At 35.8% G+C, this 19,114-nt stretch overlaps 2 protein-coding genes across 4 annotated transcripts; one reads left to right on the forward strand and one right to left on the reverse strand.

Moving 5' to 3' along the window:
• Nucleotides 1–102: 102 nt before the first annotated feature.
• On the reverse strand, nt 103–17,942 carry LOC123010031. 3 transcript variants are annotated; one of them, XM_044406652.1, is made up of 10 exons: nt 16,586–17,870; nt 13,756–13,920; nt 7,419–7,559; nt 5,830–6,262; nt 5,525–5,773; nt 5,213–5,472; nt 4,862–5,156; nt 3,778–4,807; nt 2,193–3,028; nt 106–894 (listed from the first exon to the last, which is right to left on the reverse strand). In XM_044406652.1, the coding sequence occupies exons 2-10, from the start codon at nt 13,908–13,910 to the stop codon at nt 532–534; spliced, it is 3,762 nt and encodes a 1,253-aa protein (XP_044262587.1). In that variant the 5' UTR covers nt 13,911–13,920; nt 16,586–17,870; the 3' UTR covers nt 106–531. The 3 variants fall into 3 exon arrangements, with proteins under 3 accessions (XP_044262586.1, XP_044262585.1, XP_044262587.1); XM_044406651.1 differs by having other exon boundaries at nt 103–894; nt 3,778–5,156; nt 13,756–13,917; nt 16,586–17,942; XM_044406650.1 differs by having other exon boundaries at nt 104–894; nt 3,778–5,156; nt 16,586–17,942.
• LOC123010035 (phosphopantothenate--cysteine ligase) lies at nt 16,872–18,851 on the forward strand. The gene is made up of 4 exons (XM_044406656.1): nt 16,872–17,149; nt 17,201–17,644; nt 17,694–17,879; nt 17,934–18,851. The coding sequence occupies exons 1-4, from the start codon at nt 16,913–16,915 to the stop codon at nt 18,111–18,113; spliced, it is 1,047 nt and encodes a 348-aa protein (XP_044262591.1). The 5' UTR covers nt 16,872–16,912; the 3' UTR covers nt 18,114–18,851.
• The last annotated feature ends 263 nt before the right edge of the window (nt 18,852–19,114 follow it).

Below are 19,114 nucleotides of genomic sequence, written 5' to 3' on the forward strand. Positions count from 1 at the left end.
TTTTACAGTTTCCTGTAATACCGTATAAATCCTTTGAGAAAACTCAAAAAAGGTTGTAAAATGAGGTTTTTCGATACTAGTACTTCGCCACGGAACGAATTTACACAATTATTGATGTCTAAGTCGATTTTTCGTTACAGTTTTCTTTAATTTTTATTCGCATGTTTTATTTCAACATACAGGATATGTTAGAGACGTTACATACACCTTATAAATAAATAATTAAACAGTTTTACATTTATAAAATTTACAACAAACTTAAATACTTGATTTTTTCAACTAAATTAACAATGAAATATACATTTGTTTTGTAATCCAACAATGAAACATTCACAGGGTAACAAAAAACCATCGATTGTACTGCTCGTGACTAGCAAACTTACAAAATAATAATAATAAACAAATTTGCATCGGACAGATCCTATTACAATTTTTTTTTTGATAATTATCACAAATTCAGTCACGTGATTATTGCGCGATTGTTCAACTTTTTTTTTTTTGGTCATGTGTCATATTACTCTGACTAGATTTTTACGGTGAAAACACTCGTAAACTCCTCAACAGTGTTGCCAATACATTGGCTAAACTTTCAGCTTGTGCCGCTAGATGCTCTTCGATCGTTTTCGGTGACGTTCGATCGATGTGTGACGTAATAAGATGGCGGAAAGCTGCCGTAACATCGTGCACTTTAAGGATAAGATTACGAGTTTGGAGGGGAGCTGTTGTATGATTGGTCAGATCTTGACACAATTCGGTGAGACGACGAAGAATTGTTAGACAGATGGCGAGGTTTTCGGGCAGATCGGGCAAACTCGGATCCGACATGGCGATTACGAGCATCTTGGACGAGGTGACGAGTTGAAGAGATTGTGAGGTTAGTTCTTCTTTGGCGATCTGCAAAATGACATTTTTTTCGCCGCTTTATTTTTGTTAATTTTCGTCCGATTTCGAAAATTTTAACACCACTGGATTCGTTAGCAAAAACTGAACAATCGAGACTCTTTTCCCGTCGAATTAGTCGAAAAGTAACCGATTTATTGCCCACTACAGCCAAATGGACAAACTGCACCAAGTTCGAAAATTTTTCGATATTTATATTCAATACCGATCTTGAAACAATAGTAATTACAAATTTTGAAAATTCGTATAATTTTGACTAGTAATTTTTGGTTCTTTGTCAATTTTGGTCCGATTTCGAAAATTTTAACACCATTGGATTCGTTAGCAAAAACTGAACAATCGAGACACTTTTCCCGTCGAATTAGTCGAAAATTAACCGATTTATTGCTATCAAACTGACACTATAGCCAAATGGACAAACTGCACCAAGTTCGCAAATTTTTCGATATTTATATTCAATACCGATCTTGAAACAATAGTAATTACAAATTTTGAAAATTCGTATAATTTTGACTAGTAATTTTTGGTTCTTTGTCAATTTTGGTCCGATTTCGAAAATTTTAACACCATTGGATTCGTTAGAAAAAACTGAACAATCGAGACACTTTTCCCGTCGAATTAGTCGAAAATTAACCGATTTATTGCTATCAAACTGACACTATAGCCAAATGGACAAACTGCACCAAGTTCGAAAATTTTTCGATATTTATATTCAATACCGATCTTGAAACAATAGTAATTACAAATTTTGAAAATTCGTATAATTTTGACAGGTAATTTTTGGTTCTTTGTAAATTTTGGTCCGATTTCAAAAATTTTAACACCATTGGATTCGTCAGCAAAAACTGAAAAATCGAGACACTTTTCTCGTCGAATTAGTCGAAAATTAACCGATTTATTAGCATGAAACTACTACTATAGCCTAATGGACAAACTGCACCAAGTTCGCGAATTTTTCGATATTTACATTTAGTACCGCTCGTAGAACAATAGTAATTAAAAATTTTGCAAATTCGTAAAAATTTGACCATTATATTAATAACTTTCTCAATTTTGGTCCGATTTCGAAAATTTTAACACCATTGGATTCCCCATCAAAAAATAAACAATCGAGACACCTTACCCGTAGAATTATTCAAAAATTAACTGATTTTTTGACATTCTGGACAAACTGCACCAAGTGCGAAAATTTTCCGATATTAATATTTAGTACTGATCTTGGAACAATAGTAAATAAAAATTTTGAAAATTCGTTAAAATTTGACCGATTTGGAAGAAATTTTCACTCTTACCTGAAACTTCTCCTCGCTGATGAGTCTCCCACCGCCATGTACTTGTGCTGCACTACATTGTGCCGCCACTTGATCCAACCTCACTAATAGACTCGCCATTGCCACGTCCGTTTTAGCCAATAGGAGTTCTCTTGTTGACGTACAACCATTTTTTTGCGTCGGACTATCAGGCGACATGATTGGTACGGCCGTTAATTGTGCCCCTCGACCCAAATGGGGCGACGTTGGGGTACTCACAGCCGTCTGTGCCACCTTTAACCCCATATCAAGGTCACTCCCTAATCGACTTCTTTGCAGATGTGGCGATCCGATTCCAGCAGTCCGAACCTCCACTTGTTGATTCTTCTTTTGTCTAAGTACTTCGAGTGGAGGAACGGGAGGTAAAGGCGGTTTTTTAGGCGGAAGAAATAAATGAGGCGGAGCTTCACCACGTGGGGGGAGTTTCGGTGGTTTGGTTGTTAATGATTGGCTGCGTTGACGTTCCTGTGGGAGGTTTTTGGGCGGACGTTCGGGCGGTTTCTCATCGGAACTTCGTCGTGGAAGGGGTCGGACTTGTTCGTCTTTTTTCGTTTTACCACAACACGACGAAAACGCCCCCTTGCGGTCAACAGTCGCATATTCGATTATGTTAGATTTGATACTGACGTTGCTGTTGCGACGTTTCGGTTCGATGGGTGGTGCTATATCTTCAGTGATTTCGACAGGTGGAGGGGGGATTATATACGACATTATCTCTTCAGGAGTGAGTTCGATAGCGGGTGTTACTTTTTGAGTAGGAGGAGGGACCGTTACGCTCGCCAGGAACTCCTCGAGGTCTTGGTCTTCGTTTAAATTGTCTATGGAAGAAATTTTTGTTAATTTTGGTCCGATTTCAAAAATTTTAACACCATTGAATTCGTTAGCAAAAACTGAACAATCGAGACACTTTTCCCGTCGAATTAGTCAAAAAACAACCGATTTATTAGCATGAAAGTACTACAATAGCCAAATGGACAAACTGCACCAAGTGCGAAAATTTTTCGATATTCATGTTTAGTAACAATTGTAGAACAATAGTAATCAAAATTTTTGAAAATTCGTTTAAATTTTCGCCGTTTTATTTGTCTTATTTTTGTCAATTTTTTTTTTTCAAAAATTTTAACACCATTGGATTCCTCATCAAAAATTGAACAATCGAGATACTTTTCCCGTCGAATTAGTTGAAAACCGATTTGTTGCCTACCATAGCCAAATGGACAAACTGCACCAAGTTCGAAACTTTTTCGATATTTATATTCAATACCAATCTTGAAACAATAGTAATTACAAATTTTGAGAATTCGTATAATTTTGATAGGTAATTTTTGGTTCTTTGTCAATTTTGGTGCGATTTCGAAAATTTTAACACCACTGGATTCCTCATCAAAAATCGAACAATCGAGACACTTTACCCGTGGAATTTGTCAAACACTAACCGATTTATTATCATCAAGAAAATTATGGACAAACTGCACCAAGTTCAAAATTTTTTTGATATTCATATTGAGTACTGATCTTAGAACAATAGTAATTGAAAATTTTGCAATTTCGTTAAAATTTGACCCACCTAAACGATTGAGCTTCTCGACGGAATCGGCGAACGAGCTCGGCGGCACGTTAATCGGTGTCGGTAAGGCACAATCGAGTTCATCTGGTGTTGCTGGCGGCGGTAACAACGTCAAATCAATAATATCCGGATCAAAAACATACACACTTTCCTCGCCTTTCGCCTCGTTCTTCTCATCGGGACTCCTCAATCCAAAACTCACACGATTCGCTTTCGCATCGATTCGATGTTTAGGCGAATCATGAGGCGTATACAACGAATCATTATCACTCTCCGATTGGTTTGATTCGCTGCGTAGCAACTCAATCGCTGCATTAGCGAATCGACGTTCAAGAGGAGGCGGGGCATGACTTTTATTAAGTAGAAGAAGTGAATCGCTGTGTTTTAATTGGCCGGGAATGGAATCCTCATTCTCTGATTCGATATCAACACTAGTTTCTTGCCATTCAAGCGAATTAAGGCGGAGATACTTTTCGGAATTTTCCACCAATTGGTGCATTTCTGCCACACGTTTTAATACTTCATCGCCACGCCCATTTTCAAGCAATTCCATAGAAACAACCGTTTCAAGGTCGTAAGTGTCAAAATGATTACGATTTGATAGTGAATTGTTCATGTTGTTGTCAAGGCTATAGCCGAGTGGTTTACTTTGACGTCCCATTGTGTTATATAAACCGTTGGTTTTTTTATTTAAAGTTTGATAAGTTGGTAGGATTGTAAAACAAGCTGTTTTCATAGCTGTCTGATTGAGGTAGCTCCATTTTTCCGGTACGACTTTATGTTGGGAGAGATAAGGCGGAGCTAAATCTTCCATGGGTGGAGCTTCGTCTTGATCCACGGGTAATACTTGACCGGTGACCAATCGAAAATAACCTCTCAATACAAGAACCAATTCACTTGCATCTCTCTCCTCCAATGAAATTGAAACAGTTTTCTCATTGGCTAATCTAACTAAAACGTTTTTTGTCACTTCATCATCACTCCTAACCTCAATTCGTCTCATATCTTCAATATTAGCAATTGGTACCGGCTGAGGAATGATTAGATTTTTTATCGACCATTCATTGTTGCCTCTTCCACTTACCATCGAATTTCTTGTTCCGGTAATTTGACTTAGTCCGAATTTCGGACTTACGAGTATTACGCGTTCGAGTGCGTCGGCTTTCGGACCAGCCGAAAAACATTTCGCACCGTAACTAGGCAATTGTGCAACAATATCCAAATAATGGAGTTTTGCTTGTAATGAAGTGAGTTGTTTTCCAGCGCCGGCCATATTGGAATGAAGTTTAAGAAAATGTGAGATAAGTTTTCGTACTTCTTTACGTTTCATTGTATCGAGAAGTGAAGCAGGAACGAAACGATCAAGACCAAATTCGCGTCTGAAAGTGCACAAGAACGAATATTTAAATTTCGCGCCAAAACCAAATAAACTCACTCTATTGTTTTAACAGTTAATTTCGTCGCTGGTATATTATTAACCAAGGCATGTTGATAAATATGCAATGCTGCCAATCTCAATGCTGTATCATATTGTAGTTCAGGCGCAAACCGTTCCTGTATCACATCATTACAACATTGCGTATAGAGATAATCCAAGGCGTTGAGATCACGTTGTGCCAAGGCGGCAGCCGAGGGAGGCACAAATGCCACACGAAAAAGACAACGTAATTTATGAGCCCCTGGTCGTGATGCAATCTATAATCATAAAAGTTACTAGAAATTTTAGGTTGGTAATAGTGCTAAATACCCGTGCTAGTGTATCCGAAGGATCCAATAACGTGAGTTTATTTCGTTTGAGTGATTTAATGTGTTCAACGACAAGACTAAAATGTTCCGTTGCTTGGAGACATAGTTTTGATTCAAGTGACGTCACGACGTCATGGACGCTTGTCCAAGCGTCGTATTTGAATGATTTTGTTTGGCCATTTTCGAGGAATACTTTTAGGACGTTGGCCATGGGAGCGACACATAGATCACCCAATGAAAACGCAGAAGGCTACGGATTGTTTTACATTGACACAAACCTAATTTACAATCGAAAAAATCTCTCACCGGAAATAAGGGGGCTCCATTAACACACACACTTTCCGCAAAACGCACTCTTGATGGTTTTGTCTTCAATCTTGCTTTTTTACTTGCTGATAGAAGTGTTGATTTACGTATACCTTGTTGTTCGGGTGGTTGACACACTACCAAATTTACCGTTTTCGTACATGCTCTCACCAATGAAATGACATGTTCACGTGGTGCCATTTTAACATCTTCACCATTTACCGAAAGTATTTGATCACCTGGTAGTAGTTTATCAACACTGGGACCCCCCTCAGTAACAAAACGAACAATGACGGGTTTCTCCGAACCGGCAACGAAACCAAAACCAAGTGCTGGTGAACGTTCCAATGTTACAGAACGGGGCTCAGGTATGGGGGCTGGATCGAGATTTTTCACAATGGGAGTCTCATAAGTGGTGGTTTTATTCACGTGACTGAAATAGAAAAATTTGGGGAGAATTTTTAAACAGTTGGTATGACAAATGTCAGTTTTTGACACATAACCTCGCAAAATGATAAAACGAGTACAAAACCCCTCCATGGCCCATTTTACACCCTAAAAAATACTAAATCGTTTCAAACAGAGTCGATAAATCAGAGATTCTTTTTATCGACTTTTAACAGTTGGTACTCCCGAATGTCAATTTTTGACACATAAATAACCGATAAAACAAGTACAAAGCCCGATACACATTAGGAAAAACTCCTCCGTGGCCCAATTTACTAAATCGAAAAATTTTGGGGGAATTTTTAAACAGTTGCTACGACAAATGTCAGTTTTTGACATATAACCTTGCGAAAAAATGACCGATAAGACGAGTACTAAACCCAATACAAAACCCATTTTACATCCTAAAAAATACTAAATCGTTTCAAAGGAGTCGATAAATCAGAGATTCCTTTTATCGACTTTAAACAGTTAGTACTCCCGAATGTCAATTTTTGACACATAAATAACCCGATACACTTAGAAAAATCTCCTCCGTGGCCCATTTTACTAAATAGAAAATTTTTGGGGGATTTTTTAAACAGTTGGCACGACAAATGTCAGTTTTTGACACATAACCTCGCAAAATGATAAAATCACCAATAAAACGAGTACAAAACACAACACAAAACCCCTCCATGGCCCATTTTACAACACTAAATCGTTTCAAACGGAGTCGATAAATCAGAAATTCTTTTTATCGACTTTAAACAGTTGGTACTCCCGAATGATAAGAAAATAACCGATAAAACGAGTACAAAGCCCGATACACTTTAGAAAAAAAACATCCTCCGTGGCCCATTTTACTAAATCGTTTCAAACCCCTTGATACCGCACCGGAAACGAGTCGATAAATCAGGGTTTCTTTTTTATCGACTCTTGAAATCTCCTCCAGGTTGTGTGTGCATTCAATCGATTAAACCGTCAGTTATTTGTTAAGTAAGTGACGTCAACGACCGGAAGCAGAACATCTGCTATCGACTTTTGATTTCCTGTGTCCGAAATTAATTACCACCTCGGTTTGTGGGTTTTTTTCAGGCGTACCAACTGCGATTATTTTTCTCCACACTTGCTACGATTTGCTTTTATTTGTCACAACTCACTTGATATAATAAGGACGACCTGAATTATCGACGGCTCTTTCCCATCCGTAGGGTAGAGTTTCCTCGCCGCCGCCGCCGCCGCCGCCACCACATTTCCACGCCTCGGCGGGCGGTAACCAGCCGGCGGTGCGTGTCACGTGACTGAAACAAAAGACAAAATACGTTGATTACATTAGGAAAAAAAAAGTGAGGTTAAGTCCGCAATGCGGTGCTGTGTAAACCGGACTCACAAAAATGTCAAAAATGACATTTAAAAAACAATAAAAAAATTACCGCCTTGTCGTTTCTACAATTCTCTTCCTATTTCCGTCGTGACCTTTCTGAATAAAATTCACTTTTGTATCATTTATTAGCGTCGCAGTTTTGGAGAATTTTAATTAAAATTGTTTCGAGTTGCCGATCCTCAAACATACACATAAAGCGAGAGAGCAAATCTCGACGCTTCATTAACAACACTCCCGGACTAATCTCGGCCTCTGAAATATGATGGCGACTTCCGGGAAGCCCCCATAATACCCTCCCGGAATATTTAACGAGAAATTTTGTTGGCAAAACTGTTATAGTGGCGTATCTACGCAACAAAAATTAGTTACCATAGTTACGCTAATATTTGTATCTTTGGTTGCATACTCTAACAGTATTAAATGCTAAATCTGGGATGATTTTAAATAAATTTAGTAAACTTTGGTGTTGAGAGAAATATAATCCACGGTCTGTCAGACCGGAATAATCCTCTTATTCCGGTATTATTTTAATACACTCCTACCAACATAAAAAAACGGTACAAATTTACGACAAGTGTACCCACCTGGTGTCTCTTGTCTTTTTTCTCATGTCTGTCGTCTCGTCCTATTATTAAAACGTCGGCTAGATCATTTCATATTTCTATTTTTGGCCGAAATAAAAACCGGTGTATAATTGGTTGCCTATTATAGAAATCCGGAAAAGTTGCACAAAACGAGAAAAAATCACATTTTTATTATTCACCACCAGTCTGAGAGATAAATTACGGGTGCTAAACCACCGACTCGTTTCCGAGATAACGAAAATGGGGGAACACAAAAAAAATTATGTAATTATGTGAAAAAAGAAAACGGAAAAAGGTAGTGTAATAATGTGTTTTACCATCACCCATCATGGTAAATCACGTGATTATTTATTAAATATTCGCCTTGTCAATATATGGATGAATAAATTATTCAAACAATTACTCATACAAGTCTTAGGTAACAAATACCGATGCAAAAAGGAAGTCGTTTTTCGTTTTTTTTACACGTTTCTTGTTTTAACGTAACATATCCCGCGTTCCGGTCTAAATAAAATAAAAAAAATCTTGTGAATTAAATATTTTAGTGAGTTGTTATTGATTCTTGGCTTTACCTTGACCGTTCGATTTCAGAAAGCATCATATTTAGATTCAGTGAGTCTCAAAACGTCCAAATACTAAATTTAGTCCAAATTAAACAAAAAAAATTTCAGCCCAATTTTGAAAATTTTCACTTTTTTGAAAAATCAAAATGACCCAAAATTGATCAAACTTATTAAATTTATGTAATTTGATCCGAAATTTACGAATTTAGTAACGCAATTTTGATACGATACTCGGTTCGGCCATTAAAGCCCAATTTTGTATAGTTAGGGTGCTAAACTTAGCACTCGGTGAAAAATCTTTGACCAGAAAACATCAATTTTGATTCAGCAAGTCACATAATCTCCAAATACCAAATTTCGTTCAAAACAAACAAAAATTTTTTTGGCCCAATCTTGAAAATTTCCATTTTTTGAAAAACCAAAATGACTTTAACTTAACATATCCCGCGTTCGGGTCTAAATAAAATGAAGAAAATCTTGTAAATTAAATATTTTAGTGAGTTGTTATTGATTCTTGACTTTACCTTGACCGTTCGATTTCCGAAAGCATCATATTTAAATTCAGCGAGTCTCAAAACACCCAAATACTAAATTTAGTCCAAATCAGACAAAAAAAAAATTTTAGCCCAATTTTGAAAATTTTAATTTTTTTGAAAAACCAAAATGACCCAAAATTAATAAAACTCACAAGATTTACGTAATTTGACCCGACATCTACGAATTTAGTAACGAAATTTTGATAAGAGACTCGGTTCGGCCACTAAGGCCCAATTTTGTATAGTTAGGGTACTAAACTTAGCACTCGGTGAAAATTCCTTGACCAAAAACATCAATTTTGATTCAGCAAGTCACAAACCACCCAAATACCAAATTTCGCCCAAAACTGACAAAAAATATTTAGCCCAATTTTGAAAATTTCAATTTTTTTAAAAAAACCAAAATGACTCAAAATTAATGAAACTCACTATATTTACGTAATTTGACCCGACATTTACGAATTTAGTAACGAAATTTTGATACGAGGCTCGGTTCGACCTCTAGAGCTCCATTAGGGTACTAATGATAAAATTTTAACAACAAATTTGCGATAAGTTTTTGATTTGAGATAAGTTTGGTTGATTTCCGGAGACCGGAAACACCCGGATTTTTTGATATATCACTTTGATAGATTTCTATCGTGTATTGACACCTCGTTGATGGAATCCGGGCCTCCTGAGACCCAACCGGAACGCGACGTGATGGTATTCGTGACGGCATCAATTGTTATAAACTCACAAGAATCGATTGAAGGAGACAAGAAAAAAAAAGAAATTTTTCTTTACTTTTGCGATTTTATTTAAATTTCCGGGCGGAAATGCACCACTTACTTTTCCATGTACGTAATTAACGTTAAAACGCCCGGAGGTAACTTAAAAACAGTTAGATATTAAATGCAAGAGGAATGATTAATATATTAAGTGGCATTTTGCAACTTGTTTAATCTTGAGACAATATTCTATTCGGGACTGGTTTTAGTGTTAATTAAATTTAAATTTAATTACAAGACGACGAAAATAAACAATTGTGGGAAAAGCACAAAAGCAAGAGAGGAAAAACACAAACAATGGAATTATGTAAAGTTTCAAGCCGAGTTATTAAAGAGATGGGTTTGTGTATTTAAGCGATCATTAAAAGTTTGATTCAACGCACTTTTACTCAAAAAAAAAATTAAAAAAACTAAAAACTACCCCCACCACGTGATTAAGCAAGTCTCAAAACACGCAAATACCGAGTTTGAATAAAAACGTCAAAGAAAAATTTTTAGTCCAATTTTGGAATTTTCAAAATTTTGAAAAATCAAAATCACCAAAAATCGATAAAATTCACACTGATTACGTAATTTGACACGTACTATTCAAATTTGTACAGAAAAAATCTCTCCAGAACCGGGTTCGAGTCATAGAGCCCGAAATTAGTCAATTTTAGCCCCCTCGGGCTAAAAAATTAGTCCGATTTTGATGAAATTCACTTTGTGCAAGTAATTTGATACGACGATTACGATTCTGAAGAGATAATTTAGCTCCGAGTTTTAGTTTTGAAGCAAAAATCAATTCTCCTTCGATAAATCAAAGCATACAAAAGCTTTGGTCCCTCAACAAACATTAAAATTTTATCATTAACTGCCGTTTCGCTTTAATACGAACATTCATCACGTCTGTTTCCGACCACCGTAATCGCGATTAATTTAAACTGATGACGAGAACTCGAGCCCTAAACTGTGTTTCCTGCCATTCTAGTTGAAAAAATTGATTAAAAACTTGAAGATTTTCAACAATAATAGACGAGACACGTTACGTAAGAAACTAATAAAAGTGCGAGTTTATGATGTGTGGAGAAAGACTTTCACTTGACTCGCTTTCTGTTTTTATTTAATTCGTAATTTTATGAAATTCTCCTCTATTCTCATCTCGATTTTAATCAAAGTCCTGAAGGCATTCCGAGAGAGTTTATGAATAATGTCCAAGGTGTAACACGCAGAATGTTTTAAGTTTTAAGTGAGATGATAAAACAAACAACAAACTTTAACGTTTCAATTTAATTTAATATTCGAAGTGTGAATGCGAAATTAGGGGGCGGGGGGTTTCAGGGGCTTCCTCTTGTCGGAAATTTATTAAACTTGCACAACACGTTTCTAAAAACTATGCAAAAGTGTCGTGAAAATTTCATTCGGATCGGGTGCGGCTTGACCGAGTTACGCATTTGGGGGGGCTATCAAGGGGGCTTCCGGTTGGCCTAAATTGACCAAATTTAGTGGTGTTTGTAGAAAGTCACTGGTAAAATTTCATTCTAATTGGACGATTTTTGGCTAGCACTCAAATTGTGACTAATTTGGGGCGAACCCGGCCTTGGAAAAATTTTTCGTTATGAAATTCGAATAGTATGTGTCAAATTACGTAATCAGTGTGAATTTCATCGATTTTGGACTAATATGATTTTTCAAAATTTTGAAAATTCCAAAATGGGACTAAAATTATATTTCTTTGACGATTTTACTCAAAACTGGTATTTGGGGGTTTTGAGACTTGCTGAATCACTTGGTGATGTTAATTTTTTAACTGGACGCTTTTAATTTGCCGTAGCACTATTTTGGAAATTTTTCGAAACTGTTAAGAGGGCTTCCAATTGTCACAAAGCGTTCAAATTCAATCTTGTGACTTCGAAAATGTATCACTAAAATTTCATTCGAATCGGTTGAAATTTATCCTAGCAGGTTACTAAATTAGTTAGCACCCAAACTTCCAAAATTGGGGCTCTAGGGGGCGAACCCGGCCATGGAGAAATTTTTAGTTTTTAAATTCGAATAGTACGTGTCAAATTACATAAACAGTGTGAATTTGATCGATTTTGGGTTATTTTGATTTTACAAAATTTTGAAAATTCCTAAACGGGGCTAAAATATTTTTTTTGACGATTTCACTCAAATTTGGTATTTGGGGGTTTTGAGACTTGCTGAATCACATGGTGGTGCTAATTTTTTAATTGGACGCTTTTAATTTGCCGTAGCACTATTTTGGAAATTTTTCAGAACAAATTTGGTGAATTTCATTGTTTTCGGACAATTTTGCCAACCAAAATTTCGACAAAACTTTATTAATTTCACAATAAATCGTTTCAATTGTATAAAAAATCAATTAAACGACCACCTGAACGAATCCACCTTGTCCTGAAAGCCAAAAGCACTCGCCAAAGCTTTAACTAATGAAGTTTAAGCTTCACGTCATTCCAATTTTAGCTCTTTGATCAACGAAGAGACCGATTATGTGTAACTCTAACCCGGTTAGATATCCAACGAACACTATAGAACGCATTTTAACGGTGCACACTTTCTTTTTTTCTTTTTTGACCGAATTGTTTTTACGATTACAACACTGGAATTCTGATTAGGTTATAATCGACGAAAAGTGTGTAAAAAAACACGTTAATAGAGCTTTTAGGGGATTTCCCTTCTTGTACATTATTTATTATGTGTTTATCCACGAGGATTTAAAAGGTGGCGAAGAGGAAAAGTTTGTCGATTTAAATGTTTCGGTGATAAATTAACGAGAAAGTTTCGATTAAGTTTGAAGGAGAAGGCCCTTTATGAAATTGGGTAATAAAACTGATCCATTAAAAGTTTAGATGGAGTACAAGGAAGGTTTCTTAATTCGGATTTAATATTTGAATAGGAGCGGAATTGTAATCAGTAGCCAATTAAGACTTGAAAGGGGGCTAAAATAGGGCTCCGGTAAATCTAATTAGAAAATTAACACCACAAATTAATTCAGCAAGTCTCAAAACCTCCAAATACCAAATTGTGTTGAAATAGTCCACAAAATAGATTTAGCCCAATTTTGAAAATTTTCAATTTTTGAAAAATTAAAGTGCCCCAATTTCAATAGAACTGACAATATTTATGTAACTCGAGCCAAACTTTAAAGAAGTGGCAATAGAATTTTATTAAGGGGCTCGGACTGTCCGCTACAGCCCTCTTTTGTAAACTTGGGTGCTAACTTAATAACTCAGTAAAAAATTAACCGATCCAAATAAAATTTTAGTAACACACTTTTGAAGTCTTTTGAAGTCACAATACTGAATTTGGACGTTTTGTGACAAATTAAAGCACCTTTAATAGCCCCCAAAAATCTCAAAAATAGTGTCATTTTAAATTAAAAGCGCCCAAATTAAAAATTAACTCCACTAGGTAATTAACCAAGTCTCAAAACGCCCAAATACCGAGTTTGAATAAAATCATCAAAGAAATAATTTTAGCCCAATTTTGGAATTTTCAAAATTTTGAAAAAACACACTTGAGTAATAATAGTCCAAAATCGATAAAATTCACACTGGTTATGTAATTTGACACGTACTATTCGAATTTGTTAACGAAAATTTTTTCCAGGGTCAGATTCAACTGCTAGAGCCCCAAAATAACTAAAAAAATTCGTACTTGCAATAGTAGAGACGTCCCTCATTGGTCACGTGAACCGTCCATCCGGGTGCCGGAGCATAATCCAACACATGTGCTCCGGTCGTGTCCAATTCCGGTTTTGACGAATCATCTGATTTGGCTCCGGGATCGCCCGGAATCGTCTGAAGTAGCATCGCTATACTTCTGAAAAAAAAAAGTTTAATCGATAAAGTTTCGCTGCTAATTGACGAAACTTTGAAATTAAATTTCAACAAAAGGGGAGAAAAAATCTCGATAAGGAAATTTAATAATTTAAATCAGATTTTTTTCTCGATTTTCTTGTTGAAAAAACTGCGATAAATAGAAAATATCAACGTTCTTTCCTCAAAAGATCAATATTTGGCTTTCGGACTTCACAAATAATCAACACACAAAATCGAGAGACGTTTATTGTTTGGCAGCAAAACCGAGATAATCGCTTTAGAGGACGACAATCGAATTAAATTGAAGCTTTAATCTTGTGTGACATTTTACAAATAACGTAATTTTTACGTTGGAAAGAGTACAAATTTCTCCACTCATTTTTTTCTGTTTTTCAAGTAGTAAAATTTCGATTCAGGAGCGATTTTCTCGCCTAATAAAGAAGGCGGCGAAACGTTGCGGTTTTCCCCCCAGAGACGATTATCTTTCATCGCATGAATTTGTGTCAGTTGAGAAACCGACGATTATTAGAAACGCCATATTTAAAAAACAATAGACGAATTGTTAGGAATTTGAGGGGAAAAACATAAGCAAACAAATTACTAAAAAATTATAAAATTTAGAATTTTGATATTAGGACAGTCCAGAATACGGTAAAAAACTACAAAATTCGTAGTTATATAATCGAATTTATATTTTCGATATTTTTAACTTTATCAGAAATTTTCTAGATAAATATTTATTGTAGAACACTGATCTTTTTTGTGTATGATAGAAAATTAAATTCTCTTTCCAACGGTACCAAATATAAGAGGTTATTACCAATAAGTCTAGAGTTATTGCAATAGACCGCTCCGGGTGCCAAAAATTGACCTAAATCACGACAAAAATCAAAAAAAATTTCAACCTTAAAATTGTTTCATATCACGTTTTTTACATTTCTAGAGGTCCTAAAGACTCAAAAAGTGCATAAAATGTTATTGGGTCAAGTTTAAAAAATTATGAATTTTTTGAGTTTTTCAAAAAATTAGTTTAGTAAAATCGTAAAAATAGTCAATTTAGTAAAAGTCATAAAAACGCTTGAAATATGGTTTTCTAGACGTAAAATTACGCGCTGAAAACGATTCAACTAGTTAGAATTCTCTACGATGCATAGTTTTTGAGATATTGAGTAATAAAGTCAAAAATAAGGGTAGCAATATCCGATTTTAACAAAAAAAATCAAAAATTTTTAATTCTTATGAAAAACTAGTACTATATCTAAAATTAACCGGAGAATACGCCTGAATAAACTGTTTTGACCTAGGACTCATAATTTTTGAGAAATAACGTTTTTTTGAAAAAAACTAAAAATGGCTCTGTACCCGGARCCATAACCCGGAGCGACTTCCGGTTTGCGCCAATAAATAGATAATTTCAAGCTGCTTTTAATGTTTTTTAGCTCATAGCTCTAAATCATATAGTTTCGTAGAAAAACGCGTTTAAAGTTTTGGTGTTAACAAATTTTTTAGGTTTTTTTGTTTTGTAAATTGCGGCAAAACTGAGCCTCAATGATATAATACCTTGACCTAAACCTATGTAAAATGTTCCGGGGAATCCATTGGCGTCAAAAAAAGAGCAAAATTCTAGTCGTATTTATATTTTCCATACTTTTGACTTTATCACAAATTTTCTCGATAACTATTTATCGTAGAACACTGATCTTTTTTTTATATGATAGAAAATTAAATTTGCTTTCCAACGGTACCAAACATAAGAGGTTATTACCAATAAGTCCGGAGTTATTGGCAATAGACCGCTCCGGGTGCCAAAAATCAGCTAAAATTTCGACGAAAATCAAAAAAATTTTTAACCTTAAAATTCATCCATATAACGTTTTTTACATTTATAGAGGTCTTAAACACTCAAAAAATGCATTGGGTCAAGTTTAAAAAATTTAGAATTTAGTGATTAAAAATTAGGAAAACAAAAATTAAAAAAATAATAACTCGAAAACTAGCAAAAAATCATTAATGCCCTTTTGGTCTTGAAAAAAAAATAAACAAAACATTTTCAAACGCACAGAATCAACCTTGGCTGTGCAAATTTTGACAATCCTCAAAACAATTGCTTTGATCAATTTCATTTCCATTGCCACCTTTGACGAACCAATTTTTTCACCTAATTCCTCTTAAATCCTCAAAAACACCCACGAATACCCCAAATTTAGATCTCAACTATTTACGTTTCGTTTCTATATTGACATAAACCGTGAAGTGAATTATTTTAAAAGCGAAGCAAAGAAAACAACAAAAATTAACTCCTAGTCTCATCGTCTCACGATTTAATTAAAGGTTAAATCCGACGTTTCTAAATGCGGACATGTATCTATTTTTACAACAAAATTTTCTCAAAATTTCCCCAAAAAAAATTCCTTAGCTCCGCCTTGAAAGGCGGGGCGAAGAAAAACCACCAAATTATAATAATAACAAAATCGAATCGTTAATATGCCATCACCAATAACAACATTTGAATTATTAAAGACACGCCCCGTAAAGAAAAACACTTCCGGGCCCGGATTAGGGGTCGTTGCCCCCACTTTCGCTAGATTATTCAATTTTGTTACATTTTCCGGACTTTGGTAAGTAATTCCGGTTTCGTCATACCCATGCGAAGTAAACAAACTTACCCAAGACGCCCAGCATGGTCATTGTGTGGTACAAATGGGGCTTCTTCATGGTACAATTACTCCAAGTTTAAACCCATCAAAGCACACTTTAACAATAATAACACGGTCACTGTAACAACCCCCAGACTTTTAACACAATTTGTAACAGAAACACACACGTATTACCCCCACGAAAGCTCGAGCAAGACTGAAAAATTTCAAAACAATTCGAGCCCCCCTCTACTGACTTTTAACAATTACAGGAACCGACTTTACCAACTTGACAATTTCCGCTTAAAATAATTAAAATTAAATTGGGGGGGACTTGATGAGGACTTTGTGTTTTAAATGCGTCACAAGTGGTACCCCCATCATCTCCGAATAATAATCCAAAGTCCCCTTTGTGACATTTGTACCAACAGTACAGACTCCGACTTTACCGATATTATTTCACCGAAAATGTCTCATTGGGAGGAATTTTACGCGACACATTTACCCCCGACTGACTTTGAAGACAACCGAATCCTCCTGAAAGAGTTCTGTGAGCGTCACAAAAAAGCCGGTGAACGTATCGTCCTAATAACGGTAATTGAAAAACCAAAGTGAGGTTATGTTAAATGTCAATTGTCATTTCAGTCAGGGGGCACTACCGTGCCCCTGGAGCACAACACAGTCCGTTTTGTGGATAATTTCAGTGCGGGGACACGTGGGGCTGCCTCAGCTGAGTATTTCCTCGAGCATGGCTACGTTGTGATCTTCATGCATCGTGTCAAGTCTTTGGAGCCCTATACGAGACACTTCACCGGTCAGAAATTCATGGATATGTTGGAGTTGCACGACCAGGGCCCCAATACCAGTATCACAGTCAAACCGGACAGTGTGGACGTTTTAGCCCCCGTTTTGGCCAGTTACAAACAGGCGCAAGAAGGGGGCAGAGTCCTATTTGTGACGTTTACAACCGTGTCGGATTATTTCTGGCTTCTGAGGGCTGCATGTGAATGTTTGGCGATTTTTGAGACTAAAGCAGTTTTATTTCTCGCAGCTGCGGTGTCTGATTTTTATGTTCCTTCAAATGAAATGGTGAGAGAAGCCCCTCGTGGGGGGACAGGGACTGTAATTTGTGTTTCAGCCGACTCATAAGATCCAGTCAGGGGCAGGAGCCCCCACGATTCAGTTACAACTAGTTCCGAAATTGTTAGCCCCACTTGTTAATTTATGGGTGCCCCATGCGTTTGTTGTCTCATTTAAACTGGAAACCGATGAAAGTATTTTAATTGTGAAAGCTCGAGACTCACTAAATAAATACAAACATAAAGTAATTTAACGTAATTGTCACCAAAATAGAAGATTAATACTCAAATTTTTGTAGCTTGTCATTGGAAATATGTTACAAACTCGTCGCCAAAAAGTCGTTTTTGTCACCAAAGACACCAGTTTTGAAGTGTCTCTAACACGTGAACAAATGCTCAACGGTATGGAAATTGAAGACTCGATTGTTTCAAATGTTATCAACAGTCACACTGAATTCCTAAAAAAGCGTCAGTATTAAAAAGATGGGGGCTATTTATTCGAAATCAGGGTAACTAACCTTAAAACAATCCTAGTAGTTTTAAGGGGGCTAAATATGTCACAGTTGTGCCCATACAAGCCACAACACTGTCTTTACGACCATTTTTTTACATATCTTTGAGGTTATGTTTGTTAGTTTGAGGTTAGGTAACTTTAAGGAATTGGTGCTTTAGAGGGCCACTTTGTGGTCAATTTTATTTATTTTAACTAGTCGGGGGAGCCCCCGCTCCCTGGTGAGGTTTGTGTACGAAAAAAAGGACTAATGGGTAAAAGTGTGTTTTTCAATAGGTGAGGTTATGTAATTTTTAGACGTAAAAACTGCCTTAATTTTAATTTTTCTTAAGAAATAGGGGCTACTAAATGCCCAATTGTTTCAATGTGAGACATTTTCATTCCTGTTTTTCACTTTTTAATGATTTCAAAAGTGAGGTTATAAAGTAATTTTCATTTTTGGTTAGAATGGGGGGCTTCAAAATGAAGGTTATGTTATGGGGGCTCCCGTGTTTTGTTAGTAGTGGCCAAACGTTGTAACTGTTGTTGTAATAAGTGTAAAAATGTGCCAGTAACGCTATCATTGTACAGATAAATGTTTATATACCAATTTTTATTTTTATACATTCATCTACTTTTGAAAAGATTGTTTTTGTTAGTAGGGGGGCACAATTGATTGTCACAATTTTGTAAAAAGTGTCTAAATAAATGTTTTTATTAAAGTGTTTTTATGGTGAGTAGTGTAAACAAATGATTTTTTTATAATAGATTTATTAGATATTGCCAGTGGCTTATAATAATAGTAATAATAATAATGTAATCAGTTTGTATCTGATCAATGGATAATTTGAAAACTCGACGAAAAAAACAATTAACGTTTTGTTCATTCGTTTCATTTAAAAAAATCCTATTTACAAAAAGTGTGTTCGAGTTTCCATATGATTAAATACAAACCACATGTCTAACAAGGTATGAGTCCATCACTGAAGA

This window comes from Tribolium madens, unplaced genomic scaffold (assembly GCF_015345945.1).
Source record: "Tribolium madens isolate multiple individuals breed KSU strain unplaced genomic scaffold, Tmad_KSU_1.1 Scaffold_7;HRSCAF=85;Tcas5.2_LG10, whole genome shotgun sequence".
NCBI lineage: Eukaryota > Metazoa > Arthropoda > Insecta > Coleoptera > Tenebrionidae > Tribolium > Tribolium madens.

Excerpts from the sequence above, each read along its gene's own strand:
- LOC123010031 (XM_044406651.1), bottom strand. The coding sequence starts at position 13,910 with ATGCTACTTCAGACGATTCCGGGCGATCCCGGAGCCAAATCAGATGAT. Across the intron at positions 6,263-7,418 it reads GGTCGTCCTTATTATATCAA|TCACGTGAATAAAACCACCA; the intron begins GTGAGTTGTGAC and ends TTTCTATTTCAG. Across the intron at positions 5,157-5,212 it reads TTAACTGTTAAAACAATAGA|ACGCGAATTTGGTCTTGATC; the intron begins GTGAGTTTATTT and ends GTGCACTTTCAG.
- LOC123010035 (XM_044406656.1), top strand. The coding sequence starts at position 16,913 with ATGCGTCACAAGTGGTACCCCCATCATCTCCGAATAATAATCCAAAGT. Across the intron at positions 17,150-17,200 it reads AACGTATCGTCCTAATAACG|TCAGGGGGCACTACCGTGCC; the intron begins GTAATTGAAAAA and ends TTGTCATTTCAG. Across the intron at positions 17,645-17,693 it reads ATGTTCCTTCAAATGAAATG|CCGACTCATAAGATCCAGTC; the intron begins GTGAGAGAAGCC and ends TTTGTGTTTCAG.